The sequence below is a fragment of the Tamandua tetradactyla genome, chromosome 7, assembly GCF_023851605.1.
Source record: "Tamandua tetradactyla isolate mTamTet1 chromosome 7, mTamTet1.pri, whole genome shotgun sequence".
Taxonomy (NCBI): Eukaryota; Metazoa; Chordata; class Mammalia; order Pilosa; family Myrmecophagidae; genus Tamandua; species Tamandua tetradactyla.
This window is the reverse complement of record NC_135333.1, coordinates 98704823-98721184: the sequence shown is the minus strand read 5'-3', so window position 1 is coordinate 98721184 and position 16362 is coordinate 98704823. Positions and strand designations below refer to the sequence as shown.

At 34.5% G+C, this 16362-nt stretch overlaps 1 protein-coding gene across 5 annotated transcripts in view; it reads left to right on the top strand.

Moving 5' to 3' along the window:
* Window positions 1-16362, top strand: part of KIF21A (kinesin family member 21A) — a 159722-nt gene that overhangs the window by 88292 nt on the left and 55068 nt on the right. For all 5 annotated transcript variants that reach the window (XM_077170508.1, XM_077170506.1, XM_077170509.1 and 2 more), the window contains exons 2-10: window positions 1430-1652; window positions 1782-1964; window positions 4459-4608; window positions 5322-5456; window positions 5966-6133; window positions 7947-8062; window positions 11687-11882; window positions 12309-12498; window positions 13323-13386. In XM_077170508.1, coding sequence (XP_077026623.1) covers window positions 1430-1652; window positions 1782-1964; window positions 4459-4608; window positions 5322-5456; window positions 5966-6133; window positions 7947-8062; window positions 11687-11882; window positions 12309-12498; window positions 13323-13386 — 1425 coding nt within the window. The remainder of the gene's footprint in view (window positions 1-1429; window positions 1653-1781; window positions 1965-4458; window positions 4609-5321; window positions 5457-5965; window positions 6134-7946; window positions 8063-11686; window positions 11883-12308; window positions 12499-13322; window positions 13387-16362) is intronic.

The following is a 16362-nucleotide window of genomic DNA, read 5'->3' as shown; positions in this document are numbered from 1 at the left end:
ACCGTGGGTATAGCTTCATATGAGGAACCCTTTGTTTTATTTGTTATGATAGTATTTTGACACTTACCAAGCCAGAAACCAGAGAGTCAACTTTGATTCCTCTCTCCTGTATTTCCCATATGGAATCTATGTCAGAGAGCTATTAATTATCTCTGAAATAGCTCTTAAACCCACCTATTTCCTATCTTCTCATAGACCTTTTCACATTCTGATGAATTGAAAGGATTAAAGTTCAGGAAATCTAGATTAGGTAAGATTTATCTCTAAAAGATGAACTTGTTCCACATCTTTGGACCTCAGTTTCTTTCTCTCATAAATATGGATGTGGCATCAGGCTCTTTTAAGACTATTTCTTTGTTCTGTCTGTCTTGATCATTTTAAAGTTTTCTTCCCTTGTCTCCACTTTATCTCCTTCTCCATATAGGAATTTCTTAAAAACCTCGGTACAGTTAATAAGGGTACATATATCCTGGATGGTTCTCTTTATACTATGAATTGAATAGGACCAAATTTTTATTTGTCCTGTTTTCATTGTATTGCTGATTTATTTTCCTGCTTTGAAAACAGGTCTTGAAATTAGGAAGAGAAGACTGAATAGAAAGACCTGCAGATTCTGGCCTAGATAGAGTATAATGCTTCAGTCTTCCAAGTGTTGGGAGAGCTCCCAAGATGATATGCAAGATAATTAGCTGGGAGAGAAGAAAATAAACTTCTGTTTGTATTTATTTCTGTACAAAATTCAGTTTTGGGTTATAGTTCATAGTATATGACAAATCAGTATAGTAATACATGTATATCATTTACAAATGAATAAATATACGTATATATTGTAGGAGCATGCTTAAACATGCCAAACTGGCAGACGGAAATGATCGACAGTTTGTAGGACCACTGTTGAAAGGTTTTCAAGAAAACAGTCAAGATACATATTTTGTCCTTATGTTTTCATTTTTGCATATTATCATCCCTGGAAATAAAGAAAAAAACTTAAAACAACAACAGCAACAAACAGTATGCAGGTAGCAGAATGCATTTAATTTAGTGTCGGTTTCTTAATGGAATTGAGAAAAAGTATTGTTTGATCAGAGTAGGTTTATTTCAAGATTATTATCAATATTATTATATATATATTTTTTTCATAGCCAGGCAATAGGAATCAAACCTGGGTCTCCAGTATGGCAGGCGAGAACTCTGCCTGCTGAGCCACTGTGGCCCGCCCTAATTTCAAGATTCATTTTATTGTTCATGATTTTTGGGGATTGTTAAGTAACTCATATTGAAATTGATTCAATTTATTTAAATTTTTCAACTGAAGAAGCTATGGTTGATTATTACTTTGTTGTTCTTCAAAGATTTGGCCAGAAATGTTTAAGTTGTAATTCTTGTGGATTTTTTCCCATTTAGTTTATTTTCTGTTTATTTCTCACAGAATAAGACCACAGCTTGCCAAAGAAAAGATTGAAGGATGCCATATTTGTACATCTGTGACACCGGGAGAGCCACAGGTCTTCCTAGGAAAAGATAAGGCCTTTACTTTTGATTATGTATTTGACATTGACTCCCAACAAGAGCAGATCTACCTTCAGTGTATAGACAAGCTAATTGAAGGTTGTTTTGAAGGCTACAATGCCACAGTCTTTGCTTATGGACAGGTGAGTGTCAAGTCACTATGGTATGAGCTGTTACTTTTCAGAAGTGTCATTTTGACTGCTCTCTGATTTTTGATTCTTAAGATATGTTATTAAGGTTGAGCATTCATCTTTCTCTGTTCTTTAATTTAGACTGGAGCTGGCAAAACATACACAATGGGAACAGGATTTGATGTCAACATCACCGAGGAAGAGCAGGGTATTATTTCTCGTGCCGTTAAACACCTTTTTAAAACTATTGAAGAAAAAAAACATGTTGCAATTAAAAATGGGCTTCCTCCTCCAGATTTTAAAGTGAATGCCCAATTCTTAGAGGTAATAGTCTAATTATATCATTAGTTTCCTTTAAATCTTGTCCTTAAGACCAAAGGCCCTTATGATTATATACTCCCCACTTTCAGTGTAATACCTAATTTAGTACCTGGTACTCAATCTAGTACATAGTAGTTGATCAATGTTGTTTGAATAAAATAATGTAAATAATAAGAAATAAGTAGTCTTTACTTATAAGTGATGTTGGCATTGAAGATTATAAACACTTGCACAGGGTCCATGGACTAAAAGAACAATTAATATTGTTTACTTCATTATTTCTTTGTTTCCTATAATTACTGTTATAATTCAGGCAGGCTCACAAAGTGTTGGGAGCTCAGCAACTAAGACCAGAAAGGAGTGGGGGGGGGGGGGGGGACGGAGAACAGAAGGAATAATAGGATGAGGCTGTGGCACTAATCCATCTGCGGAAGCTTGTATCTCTGCAAGGGGAGCCAGGTGATCTGATGCAATGTCCAAAGGTCAGGACAGGCTTGGGTTAATTTAGGGCAGTCTCTTCTGGTGGGAGGGATATGAGAGGAAGAGGACAACCAGGATTTGAGCAATTTTTCAGTTAGGTGGTGGCATTCTAATTCTGGGTCGTTCGTCCAAAGAGTTAGATGAATTAATTATGTTGGTCATTGAGAAACATTTTGTTAAAAGATATATAGCACAAAATCTACAACAATTCAAAGTAATACTAGCATTGGTTTTAATGGAATCCTAGTTTGGTAAAAATCAAAGGGAAAGGACTATGTTTCTGTCAAAAGGAAGGTAAGTGATGATAGAAAAAGATAAGAAACAGTGTCCTTCCATCTTCCCTTTCTCTTTCCAAAAGGTTGTTGGTCATTGTGACTTTAAAGTATATTGGTAGAAAAATAGGTATGTGCATCTTCTTCTAAAGAGGCAGTTTGATTTTGTCAGCCACTATTAATACAGGAATATAAATATCATTGCTAACCTTACAAAAATGCTAACTATTAATTTTTAGATATAGTACTAAAAGTTGAAGGATAATAGGGAACATATTTTATCTCAGCTGGTAAAAATTCTTAAAATCTCCATTAGGTTTAGGATTTGTCTACATTTGGGACATATTTCTTAGCATTTTCTTGTATTTGTAAATATCTGCTCATCTCTTGTAAAGAGCAAGTAGAGCATTTTAGTTAGTCCTCAACCTATCAGTCATGAGTAAGCCATTTGCATTCTTACCCTTATACAAAATCTGTCATTTATTTACACTTGTGATATTTTCTCGTTACTTTTGTATCTTATTTTTTTTATTTTTTAAACTTTTTTTAATTAATTAAAACAAATTAACAAAAAAACATTAAGATATCATTCCATTCTACATATACAATCAGTAATTCTTAATATCATCACATAGTTGCATATTCATCATTTCTTAGTACATTTGCATCGATTTAGAAAAAGAAATAAAAAGACAACAGAAAAAGAAATAAAATGATAATAGAGAAAAAAGGACTATACGTACCATACCCCTTACCCCTCGCTTTCATTTACCACTAGCATTTCAAACTGAATTTATTTTAACATTTGTTCCCCCTATTATTTATTTTTATTCCATATGTTCTACTCTTCTGTTGATATAGTAGCTAAAAGGAGCATCAGACATAAGGTTTTCACATTCACAGAGTCTCATTGTGAAAGCTATATCATTCTTTCACCATCAAGAAACATGGCTACTGGAACACAGCACTACATTTTCAGGCAGTTCCCTCCAGCCTCTCCACTACATCTTGAACAACAAGGTGATGTCTACTTAATGCGTAAGAATAACCTCCAGGATAACCTCTCGACTCTGTTTGGAATCTCTCAGCCATTGACACTTTGTCTCATTTTACTCTTCCCCCTTTGGTCGAGAAGTTTCTGTCAATCCCTTGATGTTAATTCTCAGCTCATTCTAGGGTTTTTCTCAGTCCTTTGATGCTGAGTCTCAGCTCATTCCAGGATCTTTGTCCCACGTTGCCAGGAAGGTCCATACCCCTGGGAGTCATGTCCCACACAGAGAGGGGGAGGGTGGTGAGACTGTTTGTCATGTTGGCTGGAGAAAGAGGCCACATCTGAGCTACAAAAGAGGCTCTCTTGGGGGTGACTCTTAGGCCTAAATTTTAAGTAGACTTGACCTATCCTTCGTGGGGTTAAGTTTCATGTGAACAAACCCCAAGGCTGGGGGCTCAGCCTATAGCTTTGGTTGTCCACACTGCTTGTGAGAATATCAAGAATTCAACTTGGGGAAGTTGAATTTCTCCCTACTCTCACCATTCCCCGAAGGGGGCTTGCAAATACTTTTCCAGTCACTGATCAAATCATTCTGGGATTCATCGGGGCATCACTTGTATCTTATTTTGAAGACAGTATGTGTCATTTTGAAGAAACACAGAACATTTTAATGTTTGAAAGATAACCCTATACAGTTTGTGTTATGACATCCCTCGAGGCAATTCCTGCTAAAATTAATATTTCTATTTAATAGCTCTACAATGAAGAGGTCCTTGACCTATTTGATACCACTCGTGACATTGATGCAAAAAATAAAAAATCAAATATAAAAATTCATGAAGATTCAACTGGAGGAATTTATACTGTGGGCGTCACCACACGTACTGTGAATACAGAATCAGAGGTGACATTTATTATATAGTTAAAAATAGAGATTATTTGACTTTATTTATTTATTTATTTATTTATTGGCTTTATTTAAATTGTCAGCTTTGTTGGTAGTTTCTTAAAAGCAAGATATGAAATTTGTGTCCTTAAACATAAATGGAATTAAAAGTCTTGCCTTCTTTTCCTTATATTGTTTTATACTAGATTTCATTTTTTTTAAATGTAAGGGTTATGATAAAATCAGTATATGTGTAATAGCATCAAATAACTTACATGTTTCTTTCACGGCTAGAAAGAGTTAAACAGTTAAAGGTAAAGAATGAGAAGCACAATTTTTTTTAACCTTTTGCTGTCACCGAGGACTATCATAACTCCAAAATACTGTTAAAAAATTACAAAAACATATGTTTCAAAAGAGCCTGAGTAATTCAAGTTACTGTTCAGTTTGTACCAAAGTGTTCCACTGTACCAGTTTTGGAATGGAAGCTGCAAATGTCAGCAAATAGCAAACAAAGGAATCTCAGTGTTTTCTCCTATTTAAAAAATAATACACTATTGTATTGAGAAATTCAGCTCAAAAAGTGCCTGTAACTAAATAATAATATGAAAATCCATATCTTTTATATCTCTTAATATGATAGTTTTTATCTACTACGTCAGGGTCTTGATTAGGTTGAATTTTGTTTAAATATATTCCAAGTAAGGCGCTTCCTTTTTCCCCTTTTCCAGATGATGCAGTGTTTGAAATTGGGTGCTTTATCACGGACCACTGCTAGTACCCAGATGAATGTTCAGAGCTCTCGTTCACATGCCATCTTTACCATTCATGTGTGTCAAACTAGAATGTGTCCACAAATAGATGCTGTGAGTAACTAGTTCTAATTTTTAAGCATTCAGGCTTCATCTCCCTAAAAGCACATTAATCCCAAGAGAGTACATTTGAACCAAATTCACTTTGATCAATCATTCCTTTTGCTAATAAGATCTTCTCCTATTTAAATGTAACTGGCCAACTACATAAGATTTTGAAATAAGAAATTGGATTTATATTGGATGCCCCCAGAAAGCATGCTGTGGCCATATGGTGACAGAGTCACCTGAGGCCCTTTGCTTTTGGGGGCCATGTACTCCAAGGTGTCCTATCATAGTCATAAGCAAAGCCTCAATTGAAAGCAGCGGGTTCTGATCTTCCAGCTTCTACATGACTTTGTCTTAAGGTTCTAATTGTGAGCAGGTATTTTTGCATTTATATTTATTTGGCTACATGCTTGTTTCTTTGGCTGCCTGTATACATGGGATGAAGTCAAGATAGGGTTGGAGAATATTTATTATTACATTAATAAAACATTTTCAATTATTTCCTTCAATTGCAGGAAAATATGACTGATAATAAGATGATTTCTGAATCATCACAAATGAATGAATTTGAAACCCTGACTGCAAAGTTCCATTTTGTTGATCTCGCAGGATCAGAAAGACTGAAGCGTACTGGAGCTACTGGCGAGAGGGCAAAAGAAGGCATTTCCATCAACTGTGGGCTTGTAAGATTAAGGCTTTGTGCTGATAATATATTAGTGTTTTCTGTTATCCTGTTCTCTTTTGTAATGAATACCTCAAATGGAAATACTTCATGCACTGAGTTGAAAAATTAAAGTTCCAGTAAATTTATGAGCAATGCATTGAATTTCTGATCTCACTTTGCAGATTTTCTTCCTTTCACCTTGTAAGTTTTCTTCACATGTGCTAATTTACATGAACTCAATTTTCTGATACATGCAAAAAATTATATCTAGAAATTATTTAAAAAATTCTTTCCACATTAAAAAATATACCATCAAAATAAGCATTTAATATTTTACGTTTTCTATGGTATAAAACTTTTAAAAAGGAGCTTTTGGTTAACATTTTATGTCAGCTATTGATTGAATTTAGGAATATAATAAAATGTTTTTTCGTAATGATTGTTTCAAAATTGAAAGTTTTCTAGATTATATTAGCAGTTAACTTTAACAACATGCCACCTAGTGGTTGAGTGAACATGAAACTTTTGTTATATGGAAGAAAATATCCATGTAATAAATCTTTACTTCTTATTGTTTTCATTTAAAAGTTAGACATTTGTTCTTGCAAAAAGATCAATAGAATTCCTAAATTTCTGTGATGCTGACAATGTCAGGCATGAATTTTCTGCTTTGCTTCTCTCCCTCCTCTCTTGGGTCCTCTCCTGGATCTAGTCCTTTTTTGTTATTGCCTAATATTTGCTCTTATATGATTGCAACCCTTCTGTAGGGAAATTATCAACTGAAGTTGATTAGAGAGAACCAGACCTCCCAACTCTAATACTCATCTTGGTGCTCCTGCCACATGTTCAAATGTTGTGTCAAAGGTTGTCATTTTGATCCTGGACTTTGTGTGTTGTTTTGAATTTCTTAGGAGATAAAATCATACATTTATGCTATCAGGAAAAGCCATTGCTCCGTTTTCTTTTTCGGCATTAAAGTGTGTTGAGATATGTCTGGTCGAGTTTCACTGTGGCACTTCTTAAGGCTGTGGGCTTTCTGGAAAAGGAGACCGAGGTGCAGAGTGTTGCTGCTCCCACTCCCTGCATGATCCATTCTCCCTGGCAGAAACAAGGCTGAGGTGTTTGCATTACCGAAGGCTAGTGTGACCAACATTTAGGACCATGCTCATGCTGCAGGTGCTAGCTAGTTCAGTGACAGTGGGAAGAACAGGGGCGTGACAGATTGGATTGACTAGAGTTGTATAATTTCACTTAGTTTTAAAAAATGGGATGCTTAGAACATGGATTCACTGTATTTCTAAGAGCAATGCATTTGCATAGGATTATCCCCATTCAAAGAAACATACTGATATTTTTTATGGTTAAAGGAAACCCTGTTTTCCCACAAGGGAGCTCTGTTTTAAAGAGAAAATTTCATGAAGCTGTTAAACTATTTAGACATATTATTTCTTCTTTGTTTCAGGAGAAGAATTAGCAACACGAACTGAAAGTTTACCAGGGACACATATTGATGCCCTGATAATTACAGGAATGTTTAGAAGTTGTCAATATTATAACATTTCTATTTATAAAGAAAGTGTATGAATAGAAGTTTAAAAATATTTGTGAGTTATGGATCTATATACAATACTAAATTTTGAATAAGTAGCATCGATTTTTAGTAAATATAGACAACTTTGAAGTTTACTTTATATTGAAAATACAAATATGAAACATAACCAAACACAAATGTTCTCAGCTTCTGACATGTGTCTATGTTATTTTCTATAAGCTTCCTTTCTTTGAAAGTGTTGCATTTTGTAAATTTTTATCATTTCCTCCTTCTCTTTTAGCTGGCACTTGGCAACGTAATAAGTGCATTGGGAGACAAGAGCAAGAGAGCCACCCATGTTCCTTACAGAGATTCCAAGCTGACGAGACTACTACAGGATTCCCTTGGGGGGAACAGGTATGTATAAGTGATTAGCCTTCATATTCCTGAGTTCCCATTATTCATAAGTTTGTAAGTAACTTTGTAAGGTGATTCATAAAAGCTGATTTTATTATGATGTAAATTAATAGGATGGGAAACTAATTATTAAGTATCTAAAAATTTGTGAGTCATTTTGTATATTACTTCACATAGTCTTTATAACCTCCTTTGAGTTGGCTATGATTATCCCTGCTATAGCTAAGGACATTGGAATTCTAAGAGGTTGAGTAATTTCTTCAAAGTCACTTTATAAATGAAGTCCATACCATATACTCTTTCTACTGTGCCATGTTTTTTGCTTTATTCAAATTTTGGCAAAGAGTAGACAACAAATAAAATTTTGCTGAAAAAACTAAGTGCTATCTTCTTCATAACTGCAAAGTAATTTAAACCTTATGATACTTTCCTTCAATGTCTCCTAAAAATTTAAACAGTTTTTAGATGCTGAAAAACTTCTATTATTGTGAGTTGAATGAAATATGGGGTGTTTACAGTTTATTTACTTTGTTAGTTCCTCCTTTCCCATACTTAGCATAATTCTAATATGTCTCACCAGTTAAGCACATCTTTCTGGTAACACAATCTTTCCTATAAACATTAACGTGCTGGCTTTACAAGCAGAAACTGTTTTGGGATTTAAATTTAATCATAGAAAAATCCAACAAGTTATAAACCGTCACAGAGAATCTATTCTATAATATTTTCAACAGTATAATGAATCATTCTTACTTAAAAAAAGGTCATTAGATGCTATATAATGCTCTGGTAAGTAACTTGCAAACTTTTTTGAAAACTATTATTATTTCAGATATTTGAATAATGTTGAATCTATTTAAGTTTAAAATCCTTTGAGTTTAAAAATAAATTTTGCTTTATAAAATTCAGTATCACTCTTAGGTTTCTTCCTTCTATATAATTTTGGCATTGTTTCAACTCATTTCTCTTTTAGCATAGCCTGTGTATGGATTATTTTCCTTCCATCATTGCGTCATTCTTTTGTTTTGCTTCCATCATTCAGTCATTGTTCTTTTCAGTCTGGTCTTCAGTATCCCTGAGTCTTATTATAATACAACAAAAATTTCTGTTTTCTTTTTTGATCCAAAATACAACTTTTTCAAGCCCTTTCATGTATTTATTTCTTAACTGTAAGAAAAAGCAGAGATAATAAACATCTTCCTTCCTCCTTACAAGTCTCAATACTTTTGAAAGGTTGCTAACCCTGTAACCAGTTTGTGTAGCTAACCCTGTAATCAGTTTGTGTAAGTTATGTTCACTGTGGGTCTTGAATTACTCTCTTTTAGATAGGCTGCAGCTAAATAGTCTTAGTTCCACACCCATTTCCTGAATGGTATCCCCTCAGAAGAGATGCTTCCTTTTACTTCCCTCTTTAGTGAACTTTAATTCCTGATTAAAATTTTAGGATTGAACTTCTAGTTCAAAATCATTGTACTTTGTATAATCCCTGGAGAGCAAAATACATTCATTTTTATAAAGTTTTGACAAATTAAACAAGAGAAAATTTATCTGATATACTTTTTGAATTAAGCTGTATATATTTATATACATAATTTGCTGACTTTTTTATAACCTGTCTGGTTCTCATACATTCACAATATTTAAGATAGTCACAAGCTTATAGCAAAAATTTTGAAAAATATAGAAAAATATGAAGCATAAATTGTCAGTATTATTTCTATTACATAGAGGTATTTACTGCTAATATTGTGATGTATTTCCTTCCACATATATTGTATTTTATAGTATACTATAATATATAATATAAAATATAATGTATATAGCATAATATAACATTACTCATATTTAAGTGATATAATTTTGGTTTTTAAATAACCTTCTAAAATAAACTTTTAATGTTTGTTTTCTTTAATTTCCCATAAATTCAACTGTTGTTGAAATTTATATCTCTCTGGTTTTGTTTGTTTAATATATGACCTTTTTCCCTACAAGGGCTGTCTTGACCAGTTCCTTTCATTTATCACTTCATCATTCTCATTACATATTTGCTACTAGTCCATCTCAATGTATTATGAAAGACAAGCTTTCTTCTCCCTCCAATTTGATATTGTGCATGACTGTACTTGCACCATTTGTATGTTACCATGTGAATTTAAAACACCTGAATTGTCTATTTAATGAGATGACTTCATTGAAACTACAGCCAGATAAATACTATAAATATTTCTAAAATGCCTACTTTCAATTTCTGTACTTATTATAAACCAATACAAATAGTTTACAGATTGGCACTGGTCTAGGGTATGCACTTTGAGTTGCCTGGCTACTCTCATTTGACTACCTTGTCTTAATCAAAAGAGAAAGCTAAGGGTGCATGGGCTGGTTCAGTGGTAGAATGCTCACCTTCCATGTGGGAGACCCAGGTTCAATTCCTGAACCATGCAACCCCCCCAAAAAAACAAATATAAAAAAAATAAAATAAAAGAGAGAGCTAAAGAGACATAAATTAACTTTCTGATCCCCAGTAAATAAATATTATATGTGCAATTATCAATGACCCAAATACATGCCTAGAAGTATACTGATGAATAAAACTTTATGGTCACTTTTGTCTGGGAGTTTAGGGTCTGAGGCCAGGAACTAGTAAATTTCAATACAGTAATAATAATGATAATTATAATATTGCCCATTGGAATTTCATAGACAGACGTAATAGCTGGGGCATTACTACGTAGTCCAGTATCTTTGATTGATAGAGCCGTTTATTATGACCATAAAGTAGTGCTTCTCATTTTACCTGTATAATCTGGTCCAAAACATAATAAAAATGTCCTTTTTTACACTCTGGAATTTGGGTCATTCAATCACAAATGATGTTATATAATGGAACTTTAGGATGTAATAAATATTCTTCTTGTTCAGATGTGATTTGATTTTGTGTAGTTCTTTACTGACACTGAAAAGTCAGGATTCAAATGATTAACTAATAGGAAGAAGAATTTTATTATCCAAAATAATGGGTAAATAATGAAAGAAATACTTTTAGATATTCAATCTATCATGTTCTAGGTAGATTAGATTTTAGAATAATTATTCTGTGTGTACCATGTCAAAAATTTTATAAAGAGATGAAAAATAAATGTGCTTGTTATTTTCACAAGGCTTTATGGGTTAAAAAGGATAGTATAAATTCATTTTCCCCAGTTTTACCTGAGTAAACATACATTTTTTCCTAGAGATAGTTTTAAAGCAGGGAGGCTTTAAAATTTGCTTTTATTTCTAAGTTAGTAGCATCACTTTTGGCATTTTGAAAATATGCTGTTTAAAGGGCAGGATTTTTTTTAAATTTCAGTATTATTTATTTTAATTTAAAATGTGTTTGTACATTACTTCAACTGTAGAATAATTTGTTTTCATACATAAATATTTGGGGAAAAAACCTTTTAAAATTAAATCTTACCTCCGAGCAAGGAAACTTTCAAAGTGAATTACAACTATGAGATCTGATAATAAAGCTCAAGTGGTGATGGGCAAAGACTGACTAAAGGGCAGAAATTTAAGTGATTATTTTCAGTGTTTTATTTGCTTTTATCTGTAAACCTAATTATTCTTTGTAACTTTCAGCCAAACAATCATGATAGCATGTGTCAGCCCTTCAGACAGAGATTTTATGGAAACTTTAAACACCCTGAAATATGCTAATCGAGCTAGAAATATCAAGAACAAGGTGATGGTCAATCAGGACAGAGCTAGTCAGCAAATCAATGCACTCCGTAGTGAGATCACACGACTTCAGATGGAACTCATGGAGTACAAAACAGTAAGCCAATGAGTTTGACTTTGCATTTTGTGATACATCTAAGCCTGGCATGTCATGCACACAATGGCGCCTTTTGTGGTGGCTTGCATATATGTATCTCTGGAATCTCTTGGTTGATGAAATAATGGCCTATTTCCTTTTGGAGTAGCATTATCTATTTTTCCTTGTTGGTAGCCTTTAATGATAGTTGGTCTACCAACCCGACCAACCTCTTTTTCCAAAAGGCTTCCTATACAATCAGTTCTTTAATGATGAATACACTACAGAGGGCTGAAATAAAGGGAAAAAAAGATCTTTTTTTTTGCTTTGGGGCTGGTAAGGTAAAAGTGCTCTTCGTTGTAGAATTGCGTAGTTCTGTAATATCCTTAAACAAAAGTCATGTATTTTAGGCTCTTCTACCAACAGGGAAATATTTTCCTTTTCTAGGGTAAAAGAATAATTGATGAGGAGGGTGTGGAAAGTATAAATGACATGTTTCATGAGAATGCCATGCTACAGACTGAAAATAATAACCTGCGTGTAAGAATTAAAGCCATGCAAGAGACAGTTGATTCACTGAGAACCAGAATCACACAGCTTGTTAGTGATCAAGCTAATCAAGTTCTTGCCAGAGCAGGTATGTTTGTAGGGTGGGATGAGTGGGGGATTAACTTCCGGAGGGCAGGAAACATTCTTTGTCCTCACTAATCATTTTAGTTTCTTAGGCTGCATAAAGCAGTTACCATGAAATGGATTGGCTTAAGCAATGGGAATTTATTAGCTTATAGTTTGAGGCCAAGAAAATGTCCAAATCAAGGCATCACCTAGGTGATGCTTTCTTTCTAAGGACTGGCTGCCTGTGATCCTCGGCTACCCTGCGACATGGCAGGGTAGTGGCAGCATCTGCTGGTCTTTTCCTTTTTTTTCAGGGTTTTGTTGATTTCAGCTTCTTGCTTCCATGGCTTTCTCTCTTTTTCTCTGTATTCATTCTGTTTATAAAGGACTCGAGTAATAGGATTAGGACCCATTCTGATTTAGATGGCTCACACCTTAATTTAAATAGCCTCATCAGAAGTCCCATTTACAGTGGGTCCACACCCATAGGAATGGATTAAATTTGAGGACATGCTTTTCTGGGGTACTGCAGTTCTAAACCATTATACTAATCACCTAGAATAGTTGAAGCAACTCCTCAAAAAGTAGAATTGCCAAACTACACAATTTGTGATTTTATGTTAAATACCTAATAGTTTTTGTAATAGATTCTTATATGAATAAAACTTGACTTTTGCTTTGTCTTACTTTCTGCTCATGTAAATAAGGGTAGGAAATTCATTGTGAGAATTGTGTTTTAAAACATTTTATTATAATTCTGTTCCTATAACTTTGTGTTTTGTCTTTGGTTTTATTCAAGTCTTATTAATTTAAAGGAAATTCTTAATTTTATATTTTATCTTGCAGGTGAAGGGAATGAGGAGATTAGTAATATGATTCACAGTTATATCAAGGAAATTGAAGATCTCAGGTATAGTTCATATTATATATAATGTGTGCTTGGTTTTGCAATGCAGTAACATTGGGCTTATTGTTCAGTGGATCTTCACAATGGTCTTCAGCCTTTTGGTCTGGTTATCTTTAGGGGAATAGAGAGTTGCTTTTCCCATGATGTCACATTCCAAACTTCTCTTCTCCTCTCTCTTCCTATATTATCCTCCTACTCTTATTATTATGTACCTCATCAGGAGCTTACCTAACCTGACATACAGGACTGGCATAATTAATGTTGGTGAAGTTATCTTTGGTATTTCACTATCCTTTACCTCTCCTCCTACCATTTGGGAATAGATCAGTATCTACAAGTGACTTCCAGTGTTCTGTTCCCTTATGCTTCTTCAGCTATTCTGTATGGGTGGCTTATTGCATTCCTACCAATTTGCCTGCTTCTCTCTGGTACATACAGAGGTTCATTCATTCACTTGCACTTCTTGCAACATACCCTGAATGCTCACTTTGTGTCAAGCACCTTGCTATAGGCTGGGGGCAACCGTGACGTAAACAGGAGTTTACAGTTTAAGTATGGAGATATACAGAAATAATTACATACAGTAAATGGCCATGCCTTGTGCACAAATGTGGAGATCACTGAGCCCAGCCTGGAAAAACAGAGGTGGGAAAGGGTCTCTAGGACACTAATCTTTTCTGTAATATTTTCGAATTCCAAAATTTGTGTTGATGTTGAGGTATTTTATCTTAAGTAAAACTGTAGTAAGCTCCACGGACAGTATCTAAGTAGCTAAAATCTTACTTCTGCTATCCACTGTCAGAGGCTAAACAAGTGGGGAAGAGATCATCTTTCTGAGCTACCAGAACACTTCCCCATCTTGTATTTGTGTTTTTTTTCCCTCTCTCTTCCTCTGTCTTAGAGGTTCTTAGACTGAAATGGGTACTGTCTCTACAGTTTATGGCTCCACAAGGCCCACTGGATCCTTAAATGTTTAAAAAAGTACAAGCAAATACACAGACACCATGATGTGGATGATAAAGTTACCAAATAATGAGTTTCAGTTTTGCTAAAGCTGATGGAATACAATATGCCATAAATGGGTTAGATTTTTCAAAGGGGATTTATTAGGTTACAAATTTACAGTTCTAAGGCCATAAAAATGTCCAAGTTAAGGCATCAACAAGAGGATAACTTCAGTGAAGAAAAGCAGATGGTGCCTGGGGTCCCTCTGTCACGTGGGAAAGCACATGATGATGTGTACTGGCCCTTCTCTCCTAGGTTGGTTTCAAAATGGCTCTCCCAGCTCCTATGGGTCCCTCTGGCTTCTCTTGGGGTGTTTTCATAGTTTCTTGAAAGTCTCTTGGCTCTGAACTCTCTCCAAAATGTCTCTTCCTTAAAGGATTCCAACAAGCAGATTACGGCCCACTTTGAGTGGGCAGAGTCACATCTCCATGGAAACAACCTAATAGATCTCTCCTCACAAGATTGGATTAAAAGAACATGGGCTTTTCTGGGGTATATAAAAGATTCAAACCAGCATATAATGCTTTTGATTTTTTTCCCCCTCATCTCACTCAGTTTGCCCTGGTGTAGTTGCTGCAGTGCTTAAACCCTTCCTAAACCTGTTTCCCAAGATTTACCTTTTTGACAGAGACCCTTGGAACATTGAGTCCTGGTTCCCCCCAGCAGCCAATCTGGACTTGCAGTTTCTATTCTGTCTTGACAGTGCTCTTACCTGCATACTGCCAAAGCTTTGTTTTCAGACCATGTTTTTCCTCATGGTCATGTTAAAGAGCCCATCTTTAACATTCCTGGTCAGAGCCCATCTTAACATTCCCAGAGACACAAGAGATATCTCTGTTTATATATTCCTAGAGATCCTCTTCCTTTTCCTAGGCTGCTTCCCTTTATTCCTTTTATTTCCTTGGCACTGTTCAGTTGTGAAGGCTGAATGCATGCTCTGGTTCATGTGCTGCATTTCCTCTCCTCCACCTGTTATTCTCAGGCTACATGCAGGCTTGATCTTACTGTTGGAAAGTGGCTTGACTGGTGTCATTGTTTCCTGGAAAACTGCTGAATCATGTCCACCCCTTCTTATGGCGAAAAGCAGCATCTAATGTCTTCCTTCCATAAGATCTTGAGTCAAGATCATTCTTTAAGCCATTTAAAGAGTGGAGATGACACATAAATTCTGAGTTCCATCAGTGATCAGATCTTTCCTGGTGTAGGTTAATAGGTTCCTCCACTTTCCCAACTTTTCTTTGATCATCCTTTAATTATATTTTTCCCACCCCTGGGGAGTAGTCTTCTAGCATCCCAGGACTATAATTTACAATATAAAAATAATTTACATATGTGGTAAGCACAAATGAGCCCTGATTCAAGTTGGATTAGCAGGATTGAAATTCAAGCTTCTATTTATTAATAAGGTTTCTCATCATGGGCAAGTCACTTAATGTCTCTGAACTTCAGTTTGTTCATCTGTAAAAATGAGGTAATACCTGCTAGTCTCATAGAATTATTATAAGGCTAAAATAATAAAAATGTAAAAGGTCTTAAATTGAAAAACGTTTTAAAGGCCTAATGGGTTATTATCCTTTAGGTCCAAGTTCTTACATTCTGTCTTTATTGCTAAATCCCACATATCCATGAAAACTTTGTGTCTTTTTATTTTCAGTTTCTTAAACTTAATGCAAATGTACGTGAAATGGTAACCCTTGTAATATTTATATTTTGTGTTATTCTAATTTAAAATAATAGTAGTCACTTTTTAATAAATTTACATGTCATGTTTGTGAAATAGTAATAGTCACTAATTAAAAATATAATCCTTGTATTTTTTCAGGTTTAAAATTTTGCAGACATTTTTGAAAATATAGGAGAACCTAAAACTAAAATTAAATCACCCATATTCCCACCATTCTAAGAGTTAGTATAAACATTTTTGTGTATTCTTCACTATTTTTTCAATACATAGTTTGTAGCAAAATTGACATC